This window comes from Coturnix japonica, chromosome 3 (genome assembly GCF_001577835.2).
Source record: "Coturnix japonica isolate 7356 chromosome 3, Coturnix japonica 2.1, whole genome shotgun sequence".
Lineage (NCBI taxonomy): Eukaryota > Metazoa > Chordata > Aves > Galliformes > Phasianidae > Coturnix > Coturnix japonica.
The window spans coordinates 94874285-94893548 of NC_029518.1; the positions used below are offsets into that span (position 1 = coordinate 94874285).

The 19264-nt window shown below is 44.4% G+C and overlaps 1 protein-coding gene across 5 annotated transcripts in view; it reads left to right on the forward strand.

Annotated features, from left to right (window-relative positions):
- KLHL29 (kelch like family member 29) overlaps window positions 1–19264 on the forward strand; it is a 389364-nt gene that overhangs the window by 336545 nt on the left and 33555 nt on the right. For all 5 annotated transcript variants that reach the window (XM_015859531.2, XM_032443409.1, XM_032443407.1 and 2 more), the window contains 2 exons: window positions 3929–4188; window positions 17575–17773. In XM_015859531.2, the coding sequence (XP_015715017.1) occupies window positions 3929–4188; window positions 17575–17773 (459 nt within the window). The remainder of the gene's footprint in view (window positions 1–3928; window positions 4189–17574; window positions 17774–19264) is intronic.

The window sequence follows — 19264 nt, forward strand, 5'->3', positions numbered from 1 at the left end:
AACCTGTTGCAAATGTGCTCAGAAGACTGTTCCATTTCAACAAGAGATTTGTCAACCAACTTCACTAGGATAATTATAGCCATGTTATCTCCTTCACATATGCTGTCTCCTCTGCTTTTGTCTAGACCATGCAAAGTGACAACAGTTTCTCAGCTGATGCAACAATGCTGACAAGTTCATGCAGGTGCCATATGATAGCTGGGCAAATGTTTGCAAACTGGTCAGGACATTGTAGGTATTTCCTCTTCCATATGGCTTAAGACTTGAGAGATTTTTCTTTTCTTTTTTTCACATTTCTTTTACAATGAAATGATGCTACCACCACAGTCATAGCTCATGAATCCATAAATGGACATAAGCACCCAATAGTAGAATAGACTTTTATGGTTCTTATGAATTCGAGAAAGTGGTGTAGGTAATTTTTGTTTACCCATGGTTGAGAATTTTCAGCCAAATGAAGAACCACGTTGGCCAGTGCTGGAGAAACTAAATCAACCTTTTCTGGAGATAGCAGAACAGCAAGACATCTTTGGTACAGTGAATGCATCCATAAATCTTCTACCTCTTGCTTGTGTTGTTGTGCTTTTGACACTGGCAGAAATAACTGAGAAAGAAATAAGATCTCTATTAGAATGACCACAGTGTATGCTGAGAAGTGCAGGTTTTGTGCTAACTTTGAAGATATCTAAGTCATCATCTAGAAACCATCTCTAAGTGAAATACTAAATGCACACAGAGGGACCTTGTGCCAACCACTGATCTTCCATTCTAATGGTACTATAGTCTCATTCAGTAATTCTTCTGACACACTGTCTATTCTAGAGGACATTATCTCCACTTTTCCATTCTTTGCCATCCAAAAAGTGCAATCTTAGCAGCCTGCTGGTTGGCTTTCTCATGCTGACTTAGTACATGATTCCAAAATTGCGCGTAACACAAGTGGAGAGTATTGGTTGCTGATCTGCAGTATTACATGGAGACAAATATGATATCCAACACTGACTCCCACCAGTGAGAACCTGCTAGATTACATCTGATATCCTTAAAGCTCATATTTGTTACAAAGCGTCCTTGAATGCTGTGTCAGTAGTCACGTTCTGAATGAACTCAAGGTGAAATTTCACAAAAATGAATTGTTCCAAGTCAAGCATCACTGTGACAAAAACAGCAATCATTGTAACCAAAGGAAAATGGCTCAGAAGCAGATGGGGCAGACCTGGTCTTTAGCTGTCTTTGTCCTGTTTGCTTTCGACTGGATGTACCTCTGAGATTGCTTGGGACTAGCTGTATTATGCAATGGAAGTTTGTAGGTAAGCAGTCATTTAGGCTTCCTCTATAGTCAACAAAGAGTAACAGGGACCAGTAGGTCATGATTCTGCTCATCCTGAAGTGGAGATCCAAAATATTATCAGATGAATTGCCTCTTGGAATTGTTCATTTCTGAGTGTAAAGGGCTACTGTCGTGGTTAGTGAGTTAGACCCGGCTGGAATGGACAGAATTCAGTCTTGGCCCCAGATTAACAAATGGAAGGTGTGCTTCTTCATTTCAAGGGAAGATTTTCCCTACACCCCCATAGCTGTTGCTCCAACTCCTGTCTCACTTCACTGGAATGAGTTCCACTAGTGCATGTGCCAGCCTTCATCTTATCACTGTGCCCACCTTGCTGTGGTGCCCATCACTTCAAAAGTGCTGAAGCATGAAGAACTGCATTACCAGCTTCCTCAACATACCACAGTCTGAATGGCTTTACAAAACTTGCTTAATCAGACAGGGAAAAAGTCATTTGGGCCTGCCAACAAGCAGTTTCAGGGAAGAAGGTGTGAATCTCCACAGCAATACGTGGAGTTGCCTGGACACCCTGTGTACCAAGGCTGCATCTACACAACAATACAGGAGTTAGAGAAACTTATCCAGATGAGAAGAAATCAGCTGCAAGCTGTGCTTTTTCTGCCCCTTGCCTTAGGCTCAGCTGGGGAAGATAAGGGAATCTGTCCTGACAGAGGCAATACTAGGCCCTCCAAGGGAAAGATTCATTCTTGCAGGTCTTTTCCATCGTGCGCTAGTAAATGGATTATTTCCTTGATTATAAACCTTACGAGGATGAAGTGGGGCAGTGTCAGATTTGTCTTTGACTTGGAGGTTTGCCAAGCAATAATAAGAGGCTCTGTTAGGTGATTATTTTACCCACAGCCATATGTATACACGAAGCTGGTGCCAACAGACAGAACCAAAGGCCTTTGAAGAGATTTTAGGTTCTTTTATTGGAAAAAAGCAGAAATTTTGGGAGCTTTGTGCTTCAGCTATCAGTTTGCAGCCTGTCTCTGGGCAGGCTTCGAATGACAAAATCTACCAACAGAAAGCAGTGCCGCTGTTCCAGTGTGCTTGAGGAAATGGGCTCCTTGCAGTCAGCACAATCAACTGATGCAAAATGAGATAGCCTTCATTCGAGATGGTTAGATATGCAAAAGAAGATAAATTTTAAAAATATATGATTTTATTAAAAATAAAAAATAAAAAACCAACAACCCACATACAGAAGGGGATGTCTTCGAGCTCTTTGAGCTATAGCAGGTTAGAAAAAAAACGATCCCATTTTAATAACAGCCACATATAGGTAGCATGCAGGTTTTACATCTGGTGAAGGCAGAATCTGAATGTAGGGACAAATCACTGAGCATTTCCCGTGGAGGCAGTGTGATGGAAGTCGTGCTTGAAGAGGTTTGGAGCTATCTGACATTCCTCTCCAGTGCTCTGAGCTATGACACTGCCCAGATGGGATGCACTATTTTTCTGGCAGCACAGAAGTTTGCCACCAGTCCTGCTGTGATCTGTTGGGTGGTGATGCACTGGAACAGGTTGCCCAAGGAGGCTGTGGATGCCCCATCCCTGCAGGCATTCAAGGCCAGGCTGGATGTGGCTCTGGGCAGCCTGGTCTGGTGGTTGGTGACCCTGCACACAGCAGGGGGTTGGAACTGGATGATCATTGTGGTCCTTTTCAACCCAGGCCATTCTATGATTCTATGATTCTATTGAAGTCTCTCTCTCCCTCTATTTTCTTTTTCTTCTGTTTTACATCTTAAAGCATATACCAATAGTGGCTTGGTTTGCAGAATCTGAGAAAAAAATCAAGTTCCTCTTATGAATTTCTGAAGTTGGTGGGTTTTTCCTGAAAGGGGAAAAAAAAAGTGCAGTCAAATGTGTGGTGTAGCACACTTTACCACAAAGCTACACACTGTGCTGTTAGTTCTGTTTGCTGGGTAGGAGATAATGCTGTCTCCTCTGTGCATGATTTTCTTTGAAACTCACTACACAACATTTAACAGAAGGCGTTGGTATAATCTGTGTTTTGCATAAGGGATGTCATCACATTCAGCAGCAACAAAGTTCCTTTGAAAAAAAAAAGGAGGGGGGGGGACAGGGACGGCTTTTTTTTATTTGAAGTAGCTTAGTAGCTGAACAGGGCAAAAATTATCATAAAGTGACTGCAGCATCCTCAGAAATGTCCTCGCTGCTGTTTGCATTTATCCTTAAGTGTCTGCGCTGCCGTTCACATCTTTGCTGTTTCTTAAAGCAACATGGTAAGCGGTAGAAATAGCAGGAGTCTCTTGGCTGGATTCCTGTCCTTTGGGAAGCCCGAGACAGTCTTATGTCAGTGGGTTTTCCCAGTGTGTATGAAAGTTTACACAAAAAGCAAACACAGAAAGCGCGTTTCTCTCCCAATCCCCAGTTCAGTTGTTAGACAGACTTTGATTTTCTACATTAAGCCCCGGTCCTGAAGTAATCCAGGGTGCTGCTTCTAATTAACTCCCTGAAATTAATTAGCGTTGGAGTTTTGTCCATGGCATTTATTTTTTTCATGAGCTCCGTGAAAAAAATGCGAATCTTGCTTTTAATAATTCTCACTTGCCTTTTATTTGTTCCTTTTAGAGAAACAGCTGACTGCTAGCAACTGCTTAGGAATATTAGCCATGGCTGAAGCCATGCAGTGCACTGAACTATACAACATGGCCAAAGCATATGCCCTGCAGATTTTCCCAGAGGTGGCAAACCAAGAGGAGATCCTTAATATCTCAAAAGACGACTTCATTTCCTACATGTCCAATGACAGCCTGAACACCAAAGCAGAGGAGCTGGTGTATGAAACGGTGATAAAGTGGATTAAGAAGGACGCTGCAATCAGAGCTCAGGTAAAAAATAATCTCAGCAGCCTCACTCTGCTCCATTCCCGTAAATGCTTCTAAAATAGAAACTATCACCGTGAATGTGAGGATGAGAAGGAGATAGGATGGGCAATTCAGATAAAGAAAGAGAAAGGGAATGCAGGCTATGCACAAAATCTAAGTAATTTCGCAATCTGATCCCCATATCTGATCATTTGGAGTCAAAATCTCATTTCTGACATGCACTGTACAAAGCTCGGGCTTCAAGCTGCTGGCTGCAAGCTTGGTCGTAGATAAATCAGGAAGGATTAGAGTTGTGGAAGACGTTGCTTTATGAAGAGGATGCATTTTAGTAACAGTGGGAAATAAAAATCTATCAGAAAATCAGTGTTTCTTTTGATGACACATCTTGAATGTGTGTAGCTTCAGCATACAACAAGTGATTCTGAATTTCTATCAGCTGCTTAGATAACTCCCTGAGTGTTATATATTTATTAGTTAGCCCTCACTCAACCATCTCTGCTGTGCCATCTGCCCTCTACTCAAGAAACCGTGTTACTTCACCCAGCATTGTCTCCAGATAAATGATAAAATCAGTGACTGTTTGATGGTTGTGGGTGGCCTTGGCAATTAAAAGCCTCCAGCTTGAAGCTCTTGAAAGTCAGTCTTGGTGGGTGGTGGCCTGAACCCCAGGTCTCTCTGTCTGGAGGACAGACATGCTGACTGACCTCGACAAGGGTTTTTGTCCACCTTTTCTGCCCTGTGTGAGCTGGTAATGTAGCTCAGCAAGAATTTGTGCTGGGGAACTGCCAGTCTCCATCCACATCACACACATGCTGGAGGTGCCTTTTAGCATTACCCGATATTGTTATTACCTATAACACCTACACAATATCATTGATTTACTGAAATGAACCACTTTTTGGCTCTTGCTGGCATTGAAAAACACGGTTTTATGGAGTATTTCACAGCTTGCTTAACATTTGATGACAGCAGTCAGCTCCATGCAGCTCTGAGCTCCGAAACTAATGCTGACTTGGGGATTATTCCCAGGGGCTGGAGCATGAGAACCTTGCAGCAGGAGTCAGTTTGCCTGGTGCAAACAGAAGGTGTCACTCATCAGGCGGTCTGGGTTGTGTTTTCAAAATTGATGGTTAAAATATTTCCTCCCGCGCCCTGCTGCGGTGATGTTATGAATTTATTTTTTAAGTGGTGGTTTCTCCACCGCCGCCATCTCCTCCTCTCTTGCTTTCATGTCATGGTTGGGTTGGTTTTCTGCGTTGTTTTTGTATTTAAATTCCCAAGTTTCCTTCCTTTCTCTTCACCTTCTGCAGAGCCTCTGCAGTTTATGCTGTCAGTTTCATTTCCTTCTCCAAAATTTCTCTGTGGTGCTTTGGTTTCATGCATTACTTTACAAGGGCTTTAATTTTTAATTTGTATTTATCCAGAGATGAGAGTGTGAATAAATTAATGTTAAAGATAGCATGCAGATAACTATTTTCATGTCCAATGCTACCACTAAACTGGTTTCTTCAGGTGGCTGTTGTTTCTGGTTTTTCTTTTCTTTTTTTAAGACTCTGTGCACTGCTTGATCTATTATAAAGCTCATAGTTAAATAGGTACTTATTTTCTAAAAGTGGGAGCTCATACTTGCTATGAAAAATACCATCTTTACAAAAAATGACTTCTGCATTTTCAGTACTCAGAAACAAATAGCTCTGGGGGCGGGTTGGAAGAACGAAGGATCTAAATAATCTTATTTCAGATAAAGATGATGAGTGAAAATTTGTGCTCGATGTGCAGCAAGGGCCGCCATGTCAGGAAGTGCCCAACTCCCATAAGCTTTACAGTCTGAGCAACCATGGAAACAGCAGATGCAGGCTCGACTTTCTTTCAAGAGCTGTGCGTGGATGTATTGACTTTGTTCACAGTTTGGTGAGATGGATTTGCTCAATGATTTCTTTCTCGCTTCGGGGTCAGAAAATGGCACGTGGGGGACACCAAAGCAGCGATAGGGTTTGTGCTTCTGCAGCCAACTGGTGGGATCTATGGGAAGGGCTGATGGAGGGTTTTAGCTAAAAACAGCCCAATGCTCACCTGGGTAAGACACTGGTCATTAAGTCTCTCGGGGCCTGGATTTCCAGGACCCTCATCTCCTTCACACCTCTCATCTGCCCTCACCTGACAGGCCAAGCTCTGCTGTCACATTAGAGGGGTTTTATTCTTAGTAGCTCTGACACAGGTGATTTAAGTGCCTCTTTCACAGCTTTTTTAGGGCACAGCAATTCACCCAAAGGCAGATTTCTGGCACAAGCAGAAGAGAAGAATTAGCCTCTGGGGAAGAGGGGGCTCAGGAGTGACCTTATCTACTACTCTCTGAAAGGAGGTTGTGGCAAGGTGTGGGTTGGCCTCTTCTCCCAGATAACAGCAGTAGGACAAGAGTAATGGTTTTAAGTTGTGTTGTGGAAGAGGGTTCAGGTTGGATATTAGGAATAATGTCTTCTCCAAAAGAGTGGTGAGGCATTGAAAGTGGGCTACCCGTAGTGTGAACCTTTACCTGAGGGTACATTGCACCCCTTATGTGAAGCTAATAGGGCCATTCCCTACACCAGAGCACCTTGAGCTATGCTGTTACAGCAATGTGTGTCACTGCCTGTCCCGTTCCCCTTGAAAAGGCCTCCCTGGAGGAGACTTTTCTCTCCCATTCTCATAGAAGGGCATTGAGTTACATATCCTTCTGCTTCCATGACTTTCTAAAAGCTCTTCTTTGGGTATCAGATTCTTTTTGCTTTTGTTAGTCTTTCACCATCAGGCTGGAGGGCAGCAGTAGGGAAGGAATCAGAGTTTGTCTTCAAAGCGAGCTGAAAAGCTACTCTCTGTCTGACTTTTAGTTCCTCAAATTGTTCTCATACGAGGTCTTATGGTGCTAAGAAAAGCGCTCTGTGGTGTTGCAAAGAAACTGCACCTTAGACTTGTTACAAAGAAAAAATAACAGTGCTTTAAAGGTTGCTGATCCAGCTACATAAGACAGAGAAGCAGTGCAGATAATGACATAAGTGTTAAGCTAAGATTTGGTAAATAGCTGTATCCAGTGCATCAGAGCAGCACGCTGGCTCATATGGTAACGTTTATGGAGCTATTTTAGTGATGCTCGGAGCGCAGCCGCATCTAATCGGTCTCACCAAAAGAAGCAGCCTGTAATCTGAGGTCCTGAATACTTGGGTAATTTCCTGTGCTAACAGACACAAGAGCGCTGGTTGCAGGAATTTCTCCTGATTGCTTGTCACTGCGTGGAAAGCCTGCAAGTCGGCTGACACATCTGGAAAAGCTGAATTTACTGTTTTTCTGTTTACTCCTCTCACTGACTGGTGGACAAGATTGGAGTGTTTATCCTAGCGGTTGTCCCCTTGATAAGCTTATTACAACCATGGCAAAATCATGCAAAATAAATAAATAAATAAATAGATAAATAAATTATAGTGTAATGGAGGCTTTACTGTCTGAAAAATAACATGGACTGAGCCATCCAAACACCAGTAAAAGCTCCTGCTGGGCACTGTGGGCACTTGGGCCCAGCCTGAACCTGAATGCATCCTCCCACTGTCTGTGTGGACTTGGGCCGGTTGTTTGACCTTTCTGTCCCTGTTTATTGACCTATAAGCTGAAGGGAAGCAGTGTCTTCTGCACAGGATGCCCATCTTCCCAGGGAGTTGGTAGAGTCACCATCCATGGAGGTGTTCCAGAACTGTGGAGATGTGGCACTGAGGGACATAGGCATGAGCTGACAGTTGGACTCAGTGAGCTTAGAGGTCTTTTCCAACCTTCATGATTCTATGATTCAGTCCCTGCAATTTGCTGTTTGCCCACAGCACAGACAGACCAAAGCTCACCGGAAACTTTCCCACCTTCTGCTCCAAGTCCAAAGTTGTATCTGTTTTCTCCAACATAAAAAACACAGCAACATACCCATTAATAACAGAAAGCCTATGAAAACAAGGTACCTAGTTGCGTGAAGCTTCCCTCTCCCCCTGAGGAAGGACAGGATGTGAGGAGAAAGCAAACATTTCAACAAGCTGAGCAGTTTATGGCTGGAAGAGTGGCAGTTACTGCAGCCTTGAGTGACAGAGCAGAGGCTCTGCTCATTGGCAGTCACCTTTTGATGCACTCTTCGTGGATGTAATTGTGTGCCTGCTTTTAAACCCTTTTTAAAATCACAATGTCCAGCAGCAAAATGAAATGTCTCCGCCATAAAGGCATTAAAAAGCCTTCTATGAACTTGTGTCCTCAGAGGCGGATTTGTCTAAACAGCATCTTCATGGTGCCTGGGAACCAGAGATGCGTAGACAAATTGGAGGTAATTTAGAGAAGAGCAGCACAAATGATTAAAAGAGTGAAGGAACTGATGTGAGAAAAAGAAAGATTAAAAGATGTGAATATGCATGACTTGGCCTAATGACAGCTAAAGAGGGATAAATGTCTGTGAGTTTTTGAAGTCTAAAGGAGAGGAGTTGTCTGGGAGGGTACAAGGAGGATATGACAGCTGTAGAACCATGGGGATGAAGCTGAGACCATGCAAATCAGTCTGAGCAAACACAAGGCCTATGTGAAGGTGCTCTATGTGGCAGTGAGGGTAAAGAAAAGTGAAGGAGAAGAGAATTTATGACAAAAATGTTAAAAATGCTGTATTTTAAGAATTAAAAAGAATTGACAGGAGACAAGAAACTGTGGAGGAGAAGCAGGTGGGTAACTGTGAGAGAGCAAATAGAAGATCTCTGCTCTGCAGTTAAGATGGCAGAGTAATTCATCATGCAGATTTTACAGAGTCTCCAACATTATGCAGAAGACCAACACGCTCCAAGACCAGGAGGAATCAGAGAAGGAATGAGCAGAATTCTGTGGTGACAAGGATGTAATGATCTATTCAAACACTGATACATAATGCCAGCGTGTACAGATCGCTTATGTTGATTGTAATAGGAAATTAATTGATCAATCAATGTATTTAGGAGCATTAAGCTTCAGGAAAGCAGTGCTGGAATAAGTATGAATGGCACGGCTTCCAAGGGAGCCTAAGTGAATTAGGCACTAACACTCTATTACAGTTCAATTAGACTCCTTTGAAAAGCCTAGACTACCCTAATGCTTTGAAATCCATTTGTGGGAAGAGCAGACGAATTCAAAAAGATGCCATAATGAAAGTGCAAGAAGCTCCAATTTCTCTGAAAGTGAAAAACGCAAGGGATGAGCGGTAACCACTGTGATTTCACAGGGACAGGCTGCTCAAAGAGCTCAGATTTAAATGAAGCTTTTCCTAGTGGCAGTCAGACACACTCAGAGCCTGTACAGGCTTAGAGAAGGAGAAGAAAAGGGAGCAGCAGGAGCAGAATCAGCGTAGGAATATGCACTTAGCAATACATGGGAGGAAGAAGCAACATTAAAAAGGCAGAGGAGATCCACAAAGAATATGTGGGTGAAGTTTGCAGTTCATTAAATTCCTCCTGCATCAATCTATTAACTTTTTTTTTTTTTAGACAGATACCCGTCAATGAAAACCTACTGAGTTATTTCTAACAGTTTTAAATTCATAGAATCATTAAAGTTGGAAAAGACCACTCCCAGTCCAACCATCAACTCGTCACCACCATGCCCGGTTGCATACAGGTGTTTATTAAGGAGCTCCCTGGCCCCAGACCTCTCAGTCTCTTAATTTCTGTGGCTTTCCCAAGTTATTTCCCAATGTATTTACAAACTATTTTTCAACTCTCGCTAAAGCAGCAACCTTACAAAGACATCCATATGCAAGAAGCTTCTCACAGGTGCTCAGCTGTGTTCCCATGCATTGCAAGAAACCTCCAGAAAGAAAATTGCTTTGTGCCATAGCCAAGAAGCATTTCAGAGAATTACTGTATGTGAGTGTTTGCATCAATGTGTTGAAGGGCTCTGTGTGTCAGGAGTTCATTGGATTTTGGGAGTTTCTTACCAGCTTCAGACACTGAATTGTTGGCAGCCTGCTTTTGCGGTGCATCTATTTATATGCTGGTGTTTGAGTAGGAAATGGCAATTACCATTGCGGTGACCTCTGGGGGAATTTAGAGTGTTTGGCAAAGTTCAGCCAGTGAGATGATAATATGGAGGGGTTTTTAAGCCTTACTATAAGATAAATTCCAGTTGTGATAGATTAATGATTTATCTTTATGTATATGGTCTGATTTTTGGGTTGTCCTGTGCAGAGCCAGGAGTTGGGCTTGATTATCCTTGTGGGTCCCTTCCAACTCAGAATTTTCTATTGTATCATTCTGTGCAGTGATGTGCTGGAACAGATTGCCCAGAGATTGTGGATGCTCCATCCCTGGAGGTGTTTAAGGCCAGGTTGGATGGGGCCCTGAGCAATCTAATCTAGTACTTGATCTAGCAGCTGGCAACCCTGCCTGTGGCAGGGGGAATGGAACTTGATAATCCTTGAGATCCCTTCCAATCCAAGCCATTCTATGATTCTGTGATTCTATGTGTGAAAAAAAACAAAAGAAAAATATCCTTGTATTACTGCTAGAAATGCCTGCCTGTATGCTGTTTTGTGTATGTGTTTGGAGGACAGCAGTTCCCTTTATGCAGTGCTGATGACATTACAGCATTAAGTCAGCTGTGCTGCCACTAAGGTGTCACGTTGAAACCTTATTTCAGGAAGACAGAAGGGCTGCTCTTTTCTTCTTGCTAGGCATCAGATTTATACAGGTGGCATTCCCCTGCCGAGTCACCATGTGAGCCCAGTGCTGAAAACCAGGTTTTTTGCCACATGGTTCTCTCAGCATATTATGAGGCTGTCAGCTACCATGCTAGCAGACCCTGTGGTTTAATCTGAAGGAAACATTGCAATTCCAAGAAGTAAGTACGGGTGATGAATAAATACCAAGCACACCAGAGAGCTTAGGCTGGGATTGGATGTGACCCTGGATGTATGAATGTGCAAGAGGTTATTGAAAACAGAGCATTCCTTTTTAATACCCAGGGCTTAGATGAATCAAAGCAAGAACGCTAATTGCCAAATAGCACAGCAGTGCCATGAAAATACAACCTAAAAGGGCTATTTCTGGGAAGGGCAAATAGGTTGGGCCACCAGGGTGGAGCCATTCTACTAGGCAGATCACTGCCCCACCACAGGGTGGGAAGCAAAGGTTGGCATCTACGTGGTTTTGCCATTTATTTTTGCAGTTAAGAGTGCCTTCTCCTAATCTGAAGAAGTTTCATGCAGCAGGGAGCTGGTGCTGCTTCAGCTGTTCAGAGTAGGAACTAGGTGGGCTTTAAGGTTCCTTTCAACCCAAGCCATTCTGTGATTCAGGACCATCCCCAATGGCATTATCCATTCAAAGAGTTCCCCACTGAACCCATTGTGGGATGATGCAAATCTCCTCAATCGCTCCCAGATGAATCGAATATGTTCCTACTTATTTTAAGTTCCAAAGCTCTTTCAGTTTAAGCACAAATTGCTGAAGCAGCAGTTTATTGGAGCAAACCTGAACATGGGTAGTCAAACTTCTGTATTTCCATTTCTGGCTTCAACATGTTTCTTTAGGCAGATAGCACAAAGGGACCTTTGTAAGAAGAACAGTAAGCAAGAGAGACAGATGAGTTATAAGGCATAGGGGAAGCATTATTTTAACCTCTCTGGGCATTGCTTCAAAAATGTTAAAAATCTTGAGATCTTTCCACTGTAACACTTAAGGAGTAGGAAATCTGACTCTGTAGAAGTAAACTTATTTCCTTTTGAAAGTAACTGCATATTGTAGCTCAAGCCTGTACAGGAGCACGTGGAGAGTCCTTTCAGAGAACACCTGGGAGGATTGTACTGGATTAGAGATTTGAGAATAAAAAGATCATTTTTAATGTGATACTGAAGAGGGTTTTGTTACTGCGAATTACAAGACAGCAGAATAAAGCCCACTTGCAAGTATTCAGAATGCCTATACAATGAGCAGGAGAAATGCCACAGAAAAGTTTAGCAAAGTAAATGTCCCCACTAAAACTACCAGCTTGGAATAAAACCAGTCTTCAGTTGTTTTGTAGTCTAGTTTGGTTAAGTCTGGCCAGCCTGCCAAGATGAGAGTCGCTTCTGTGTGAGAATGAAAAGATTATCATAGAGTCTAAACATCCAAAAAGGTCAATTTGAATCCATAGCAAATTGTGTTGATTTTATATTCCTCTCAGTCAGCGATGACCCAAGGTAATGTGGGCTTCCTCATAGCTTGACTGTGACCTGAGCACAATGCTCAGGGCAAATGGGGGCAAAAATTCTCACCAGACAGGCGAATTAATCACCCTCCAGTTTGGGCTGGCATCTCGTTGCAGACACGTTAATGTGGCATGCTCTGAGGCATGCTGTTCCTTTGCCAGGAGCTGCTAACTCGCAGCTTTAGGCCAGAATGGGACATTAATACTCTGCTTCCCCTGGTGTGTGGTGCATTCAGTCAGCTGCAGTTGCTCTGAGGACTGCATTAAGTGTTTTGACTAGATGACTGTTAATTATTATATGAGTTTACATGTCTCGCTGACAAATACACGCATGTATGTACCCAGTTAGGAGTCTGAAACTGAACCTGGACCATAGAATGATAGAATGGCTTACACTGGAGAGACCTTAAAGATCATCCAGTCCCAACCACCTGCTGTGGGTTGCCCTCCGTCAGCCCAGACTGCCCAGGGATCGATCCATCCTGGCCTTGAGCACCTCCAGAGATGGGGAATCCACAGTTCCTCTGGGCAGCAGTGCCAGGGCCTCACCACCCTCTGAGTAAAAAATTTCTTCCTAACATCTAACCTAAATCTCCCTTCTTTTAGTTTAAAGCTGTTCTTCCTTGTCCTGTCACTATCAGACCATGTAAAAATTCAGTCTTGCTCCTGCTTGTAATCTCCCTTCAAATAATGTAAGGCCACAGTGAGGTCTCCCCAGAGCCTTCTCTTTTCCAAGCTAAACAAGCCCAGTTCCCTAACCTTTCTTCATAGGAGAGTTGTTCCAGCCCTCATCTTTGTGGCCCCCCTCTGGACCCACCAACAGCTCCATATTTTTCTTGTACTGGGGACCCAGACTTGGACACAGTGCTCCAGCTGGGACCTCACAGGGGCAGAGGAGAGGGGGACAGTCACCTCTCTGCTGCTGCCATCCCACTGTTGATGCAGCCTAGAATATTGTTGGCCTTCTGAGCTATGAGAGCACGCTGCTGGCTGATATCCAGATCTTTGACCATCAGGACTACTTCTTGGCAGGGCTGCTGTCAAGGAGTTCTCCTCCAAGTCTGCAATCATAGCTGGGATTGCCTTGTTAAATTTCAGTAGGTTCATGTGGGCTCAGTTTTCAAGCCTGTCCTGATCTTTCTTGGCACTGATTCCTTCTGTTGTGTCAACTGTACCATTTAGGTTGGTGTCATCAGTAAACTTTCTGAAGGTACACTCGATCCCACCAAAGCCCCATAATCCATCTGGATCTCACCCCCAAATGTTTAGATAATTAAGGAGAAATAAGATCATCTACAAAATTTTTCTCTCCCTTTTTTTATGAAACACATTTGTGCTTGTAGTCTGGTTAAAGACCCTGTAATTGCTATCAGTGCAACAGGTGCCTTGAGGTTGGCCATACAGCATCTCTCCAAAGTCACTGCTTTACCATCTTCCCTGTGACTTTCCAAAAAGCCTTTGCTCCTGTGGAAGTGGTGCCCTCAACCATGAGAGATTGCCCTGGCCATAAAAGGACTGTAAAGGAATCCAGCTTCATCACTACTCAGCACTGCATTTATGGACTAGATATTCTGTAAAGCCTGAGCAGCTCCTTTGATCCAATGTGAGATATGCTGAGGTTTAAAACAACTGAGAAGACTGAGAAGCCATGCCATGAAAGTGCTCGGAGTCTTCCCTAGCATTTTCTACAATATATTGGTTAGGTTCTTGCATAATTATATCTGTTTACATAGGACCTGGGGTGTTGGTGCAGGCGGCCACAGAGGTCGGGGGAGTCACCATCCCTGGAGGTGTTCAAGAACCATGGAGGTGTGGCACTGAGGGACATGGTCAGTGGGCATGGTGGGGGTGAGTTGATGGCTGGGCTGGATGCTGTTAGTGGTCTTTTCCAGCCTTAAGAATTATGTGGTCTCTGTGCAAGGCAGGTTGTAGGCCACTCATAAGTGACTCCCAGCAAAGATCTGAGAACAATTTCAGCATGTCCAGCAACCCAGTATGAGAAGAAAATATCCTCAGGGTTACAAGCAGGTACAAATTGCAACTCCAGGGAGTGCAGGTTGCTGTCTGCAGAATGTGGCAAAGAGCACTGTGCAGGATTTACACCGTTGTAATGAAAAATAGTAATATCAGGAGCTACCATAGGCATTCCATAGCTGTATAAGGAACAACTGAAAGACAAAAATGGAGAGCAAATAACAGATGGTAAGAAGGTTGAAATGCGTTACAGTGCTTATTCTAGTCTTAAATGAAAAGGATAATAGTAGCAGGATATTTAATACAATCATAGCTGACAGAGCTAGGAAGCCTTGTAAGGGAGAATCCAAAAGAAAAAGGCTGCTGATTGCCTAAATCACTTGAATGTTCTTAAATCAGTGAGGCTAAATGAAATTCACCCTCGACTATAGTGCTTAAAAGAGATGGTGCAAAAAGCCATTGGTGTATAAAAGCCTCTCCTGTCTTCTAAAGACAACGCGATGGTACATACTCTTCAAATCCCTTGGTAAAAAACACTGTTATTATGTGTACCCTTAATGCCTTCAGGGACGAGCCTGAATTGCAGCTGCGCATGGCCGTGCATGCACGCACACATGTACAGAGCTTTTCCTGGCTGGTTATGCAGGGAGGAGAGTAAGAGTGAAAAGTGACACGGGTTTTGATATGTAGCATTAACTTTCAAGCTGATGAAAGGGAGCAACATGTTCTAATTATTATTCCCCTTCAAAATAAGCCACGAGCTCATTCAGACAAAGAAGGAGAGAAAGGAGTGGGAAATGAAAGAGAGAAACAGAATCACATTTTCTCACTTATCTCATTAGAGAAAGGTGGGCGAGCAAGAGGAAGAGCTCACCATGCTAATGCAGCAGTGATGCGCCATTTATTGTGAGCAACCTGAGGCTAACGGACTCATCCAGGAATCGCCCAGCCCTGCTCTCTTCCAGATATATGAATTTAAACCAACCTCTGGGACATCCTGGTGCCCTCATCCTAATTCAGTGCACACCTATGCCTGTGCTTTATCCTTTGTGGTACAACTGCTCCTTGTACAGCCCTGCTCTCACACGTGCCGCAGCGCCAAGGGAAGTTGCTTGCTCTGCTATGGGTGTGTGTATTTCACAACTTTATTTAAACTGCCCTTTAGCAGCTCTTTCTGCTTCCTAAGTAGGCTGTGATGGGGATTAACCTCCCCACCGGGGCTTGTCTGGCTCATCCCTGTATACTGACTATCCGCATTATTCCTGTGTCCCGATTCCACGTTTCGTCTTGGCTCCCTTGTAAGGTTAAACGCCCCCAACCTTCTTAAAAAAAGCACTTCCTGAAATCAGAGCTTTGCCACCCACTGCCATATGTCCACTGCTCCCTCTCCTACAAGCTACTGCTTAAGGGCATTACGGTATCTGCAGCCAAGTGCTTGACATTTGTCACTCTGGGGAAGGGGAGCAGCCAGTTCACCTCCTTAGAAAGCTCAATAGAAATGGATTTCAGCAAGGGAGAAGAGAGGAGCCTCTTTTTTCCTGCTTTGAGGGCTGATGGAGTGATCCCAAGCCTTACTTAGCCCCAGCCACGTGGTCCTGTGCCATTCTGGCAGTACAGCATGGAGGTGCAGCCGCACGGTCACCAGTCACTGGGGATTTGTTTCAGAAGAGAAGCACTGTCATTTTCCCTTGGCTTTTGCATCACTGCTCTGGCAATGAACAGCAGCAGGGTAGCTAGACCTAAACCCATTGTGCCCTAGGTAAAATTGCTGTCCCCGTTCAGCCTGTGACCCCGGTCATCTCCCTGCTGCCACATCCCCGCTGGCTCGGGTAGGGTTCAGCTCACTGCAGGTGGTAAAGTGTTGGCTCTAATTGAGCTTGTATCAGGCTGACATGGCTCTCAGGCAGGAGAACAACGTGAATTCATTGCAACTGGAAGGAAAAATCTTGTTTTTTTCCCAAATGAAGCCTGCTTTTACCATTTGAGTTGGGAGAGAGGAAGCCCTGGAAGCAGTCCCAGTCATCACTGTGTCCTCACCTGCCTGGCCAGCCCCAGGGAGGAGCCCATTAGCTGGCTGCAGCTCTCCTGCCTCCCTGCAGCCCTTCCCTGTCCCTGTACCTTGGCTCTCGTGTGTGAGGGCCAGTCCTGCTGCTTCAAAACCTGCCAGAGCCAAGGAGCTTCTGGAAGAGCAGAGACATGTGCAGGCCAGCAGATGCTGCCAGTGCCCAGCACGTCTCAGGACTATGGGCCTCAGGAATATTTGTTTGCATCCTGACCTCAGTCCCACGTGGGGTCTTTGAAGGCCACAATTTTTATGCCTATCTGTTACAAGAGATTATCTTTTCCTGCTGTGCACCCTTTGCTTGCCTGCTGTTTGTGTGGATTTCTTCTCAAGGACCACGTTTTCCCATTCAGCTCCTCACTGTACTCCATGTGCATTATGATAGAATCACATACAGAGAAAGAATACTCTGGGTTTGGGCTCTTGGTTTTTGAATCTCAGTTTTCTCTCTTGGGGGTTTGTTCTCCTTTAAGCCATGTTCAGTGACAGACAGCTTCATTTGCACAGATGTCCTTTGCCCTCTAAGGTTTAATGTATTTATTTAGAAGATGAAACTTACTGTCAGTATTTGTATAGCACCCTCTGGAGTCTGACTTCTCCAAAATCTAGAAGAACATTATTTGTTTCCCCAACAAATAAACCTTATTAATTAAAAGATGGCGTTATTCATTGTCTCCTATAGTGGTAGTTAAAATCCACACTATTTGTCAGCTTTTGTTTCACATCCACAATGCCAGGAAAGTCTTTTTTGTTGTTGTTGTGTTTTTTCCTCCTTTTTTTATTTGCACTGTAACAGTCGCTCCTGCATTTCAAGGTTAATTCAGAAAGCTTGCTGCATGTCTCCAGTGCATAAGGTGTTACATACAGCATGTGTTCAGAATGAGCTTTTATTCTGAACGCCCTTCGTACAGCTGTACAACACGAGTTACCACCTTTTGAGGATTGTTTTCATTCCCTCTGGGACCAAATCCGGCCCTGATAACAGAGCACCAACGTCTGCATCACCTCTGTCCTACCTGAGCAACAAACACTGGTGCAAAATCCATGTCCCCAGGACAGCTCCAAGGGTAACGCGACTGCAGGTTGGGTGACGAGGGACAATTTGCAACAACGGAGGCTGCAGTGAGTTGTTTTTTTCTCCCCCTTTGCAGTACGCCGCGGAGCTGCTGGCGGTGGTGCGTCTCCCCTTCATCCATCCCAGCTATCTGCTAAACGTTGTTGACAATGAGGAGCTGATAAAGTCTTCGGAGGCCTGCCGGGATCTGGTGAACGAAGCCAAGCGTTATCACATGCTGCCGCACGCCCGGCAGGAGATGCAGACGCCGAGGACCCGGCCCAGGCTCTCTGCAGGTAAAACAAAACTTCCTTCAGCAGCACCAGCTTGCATCCAGGCACAGCCAGGACATGCCTAGTGCTGGGGCACAGACCTTGGTCTCTTTCCAGCATGAGCTTGGCAAAATGTTAAGCTCTGTTTTCAATTCTGTTTTGCTCGAGCATGTAGAGGGTGGTGATGCACTGGAACAGGTTGCCCAAGGAGGTTGTGGATGCCCCATCTCTTCAAGATCAGGCTGGATGTGGCTCTGGGCAGCCTGGTCTTCTGGTTGGCAATCCTGCACATAGCAGGAGGCTTGAAACTGGATGATCATTGTGGTCCATTTCAACCCAGGCCATTCTATGTAGGAGCCTCTCCCAGTGGCCCACTGTAGGAGTTTAGGTGTACATTTCTGAAACTGGATTTAAAAGGGAATTTATAAGCAAGAGGGAAATCAACTTTTTACATGGGTAGATAGTGATAAGACAGAGGGGAAAGGCTTCAAACTAAAAGAGGGGAGATTAAATGTCAAGGAGACATTTTTCACTGAGAGCACCGCTACCCAGAGAGCTGTGGATGCCCCATCTCTAGAGGGGCTCAAGGCCACGCATGGGCCCTGGGCAGCCTGAGCTGATGCCTGATGTAGTGGTTGGCGATGCAGCCCATGGCAGGGGTTGGGACTGGGTGATGTTTGACATCCCTTCCACCCCAGACAGAATTACAAGCTTTGGCAGAGACAGTGAGGCTCAGTGTGATGCTCCATCACTGTTCTGTCATCAAACCCTCTGTGCCTCAGTTTCTCTGGCTGCAGTAAGAGGTGAATAATAATATTTGCTTCTTTGCCATTCAACCTCTTGCAAGAAGCAGCTGATGAATGTTCACAATATAGCCTCACTTTCACAGCCCTATGGAAACGTATTCTTGCAGTCTTGCAGTACCAGTTCAGGCAGTTTCCTGCCTCCAAAACAAATGGATACACAGGATAAATTCCCCTTTAAAAAAACCTTGTTCAAAATCCCTTTAAAAAATCTAGGGAAAACTGCAGGGCTTCCAAAAGCTTCTTGTCTAAGGAATGCACTAATTTTCTTTTTTTGGAAAAATACACATTAAAAAAACCCCAAATGCCTGATGTGGCAGCACTGTGTCATGTTAGTATTAGAAATATCCAAGGGATGGAACACCTCCCCTACAAGGACAAGCTGAGAGAGCTGGGGCTGTTCAGCATGGAGAAGAGAAAGCTATGGGGAGACCTGAGAGCAGCCTGTGAGTATCTGAAGGGTGGCTGCAGAAAGGAAGGGGACAGACTCTTTAGCAGGGTTGCTGTGATAAGACAAGGGGCAACGGCATTGAGATGGCACAGCAAACTGCATCATTTGCTGCTTCTGGAGGCTCTCATCAAGGCACCTTTCAGAAGGATGACGTGTTGAGGACTTTCAATAACAATCTACCCTAAAAAGTCTTTCACTGAAGATGACTAATGGTGTGATGTTTGAAGGGATTTTTGAAAAGTGATTATTTTATGTATATAA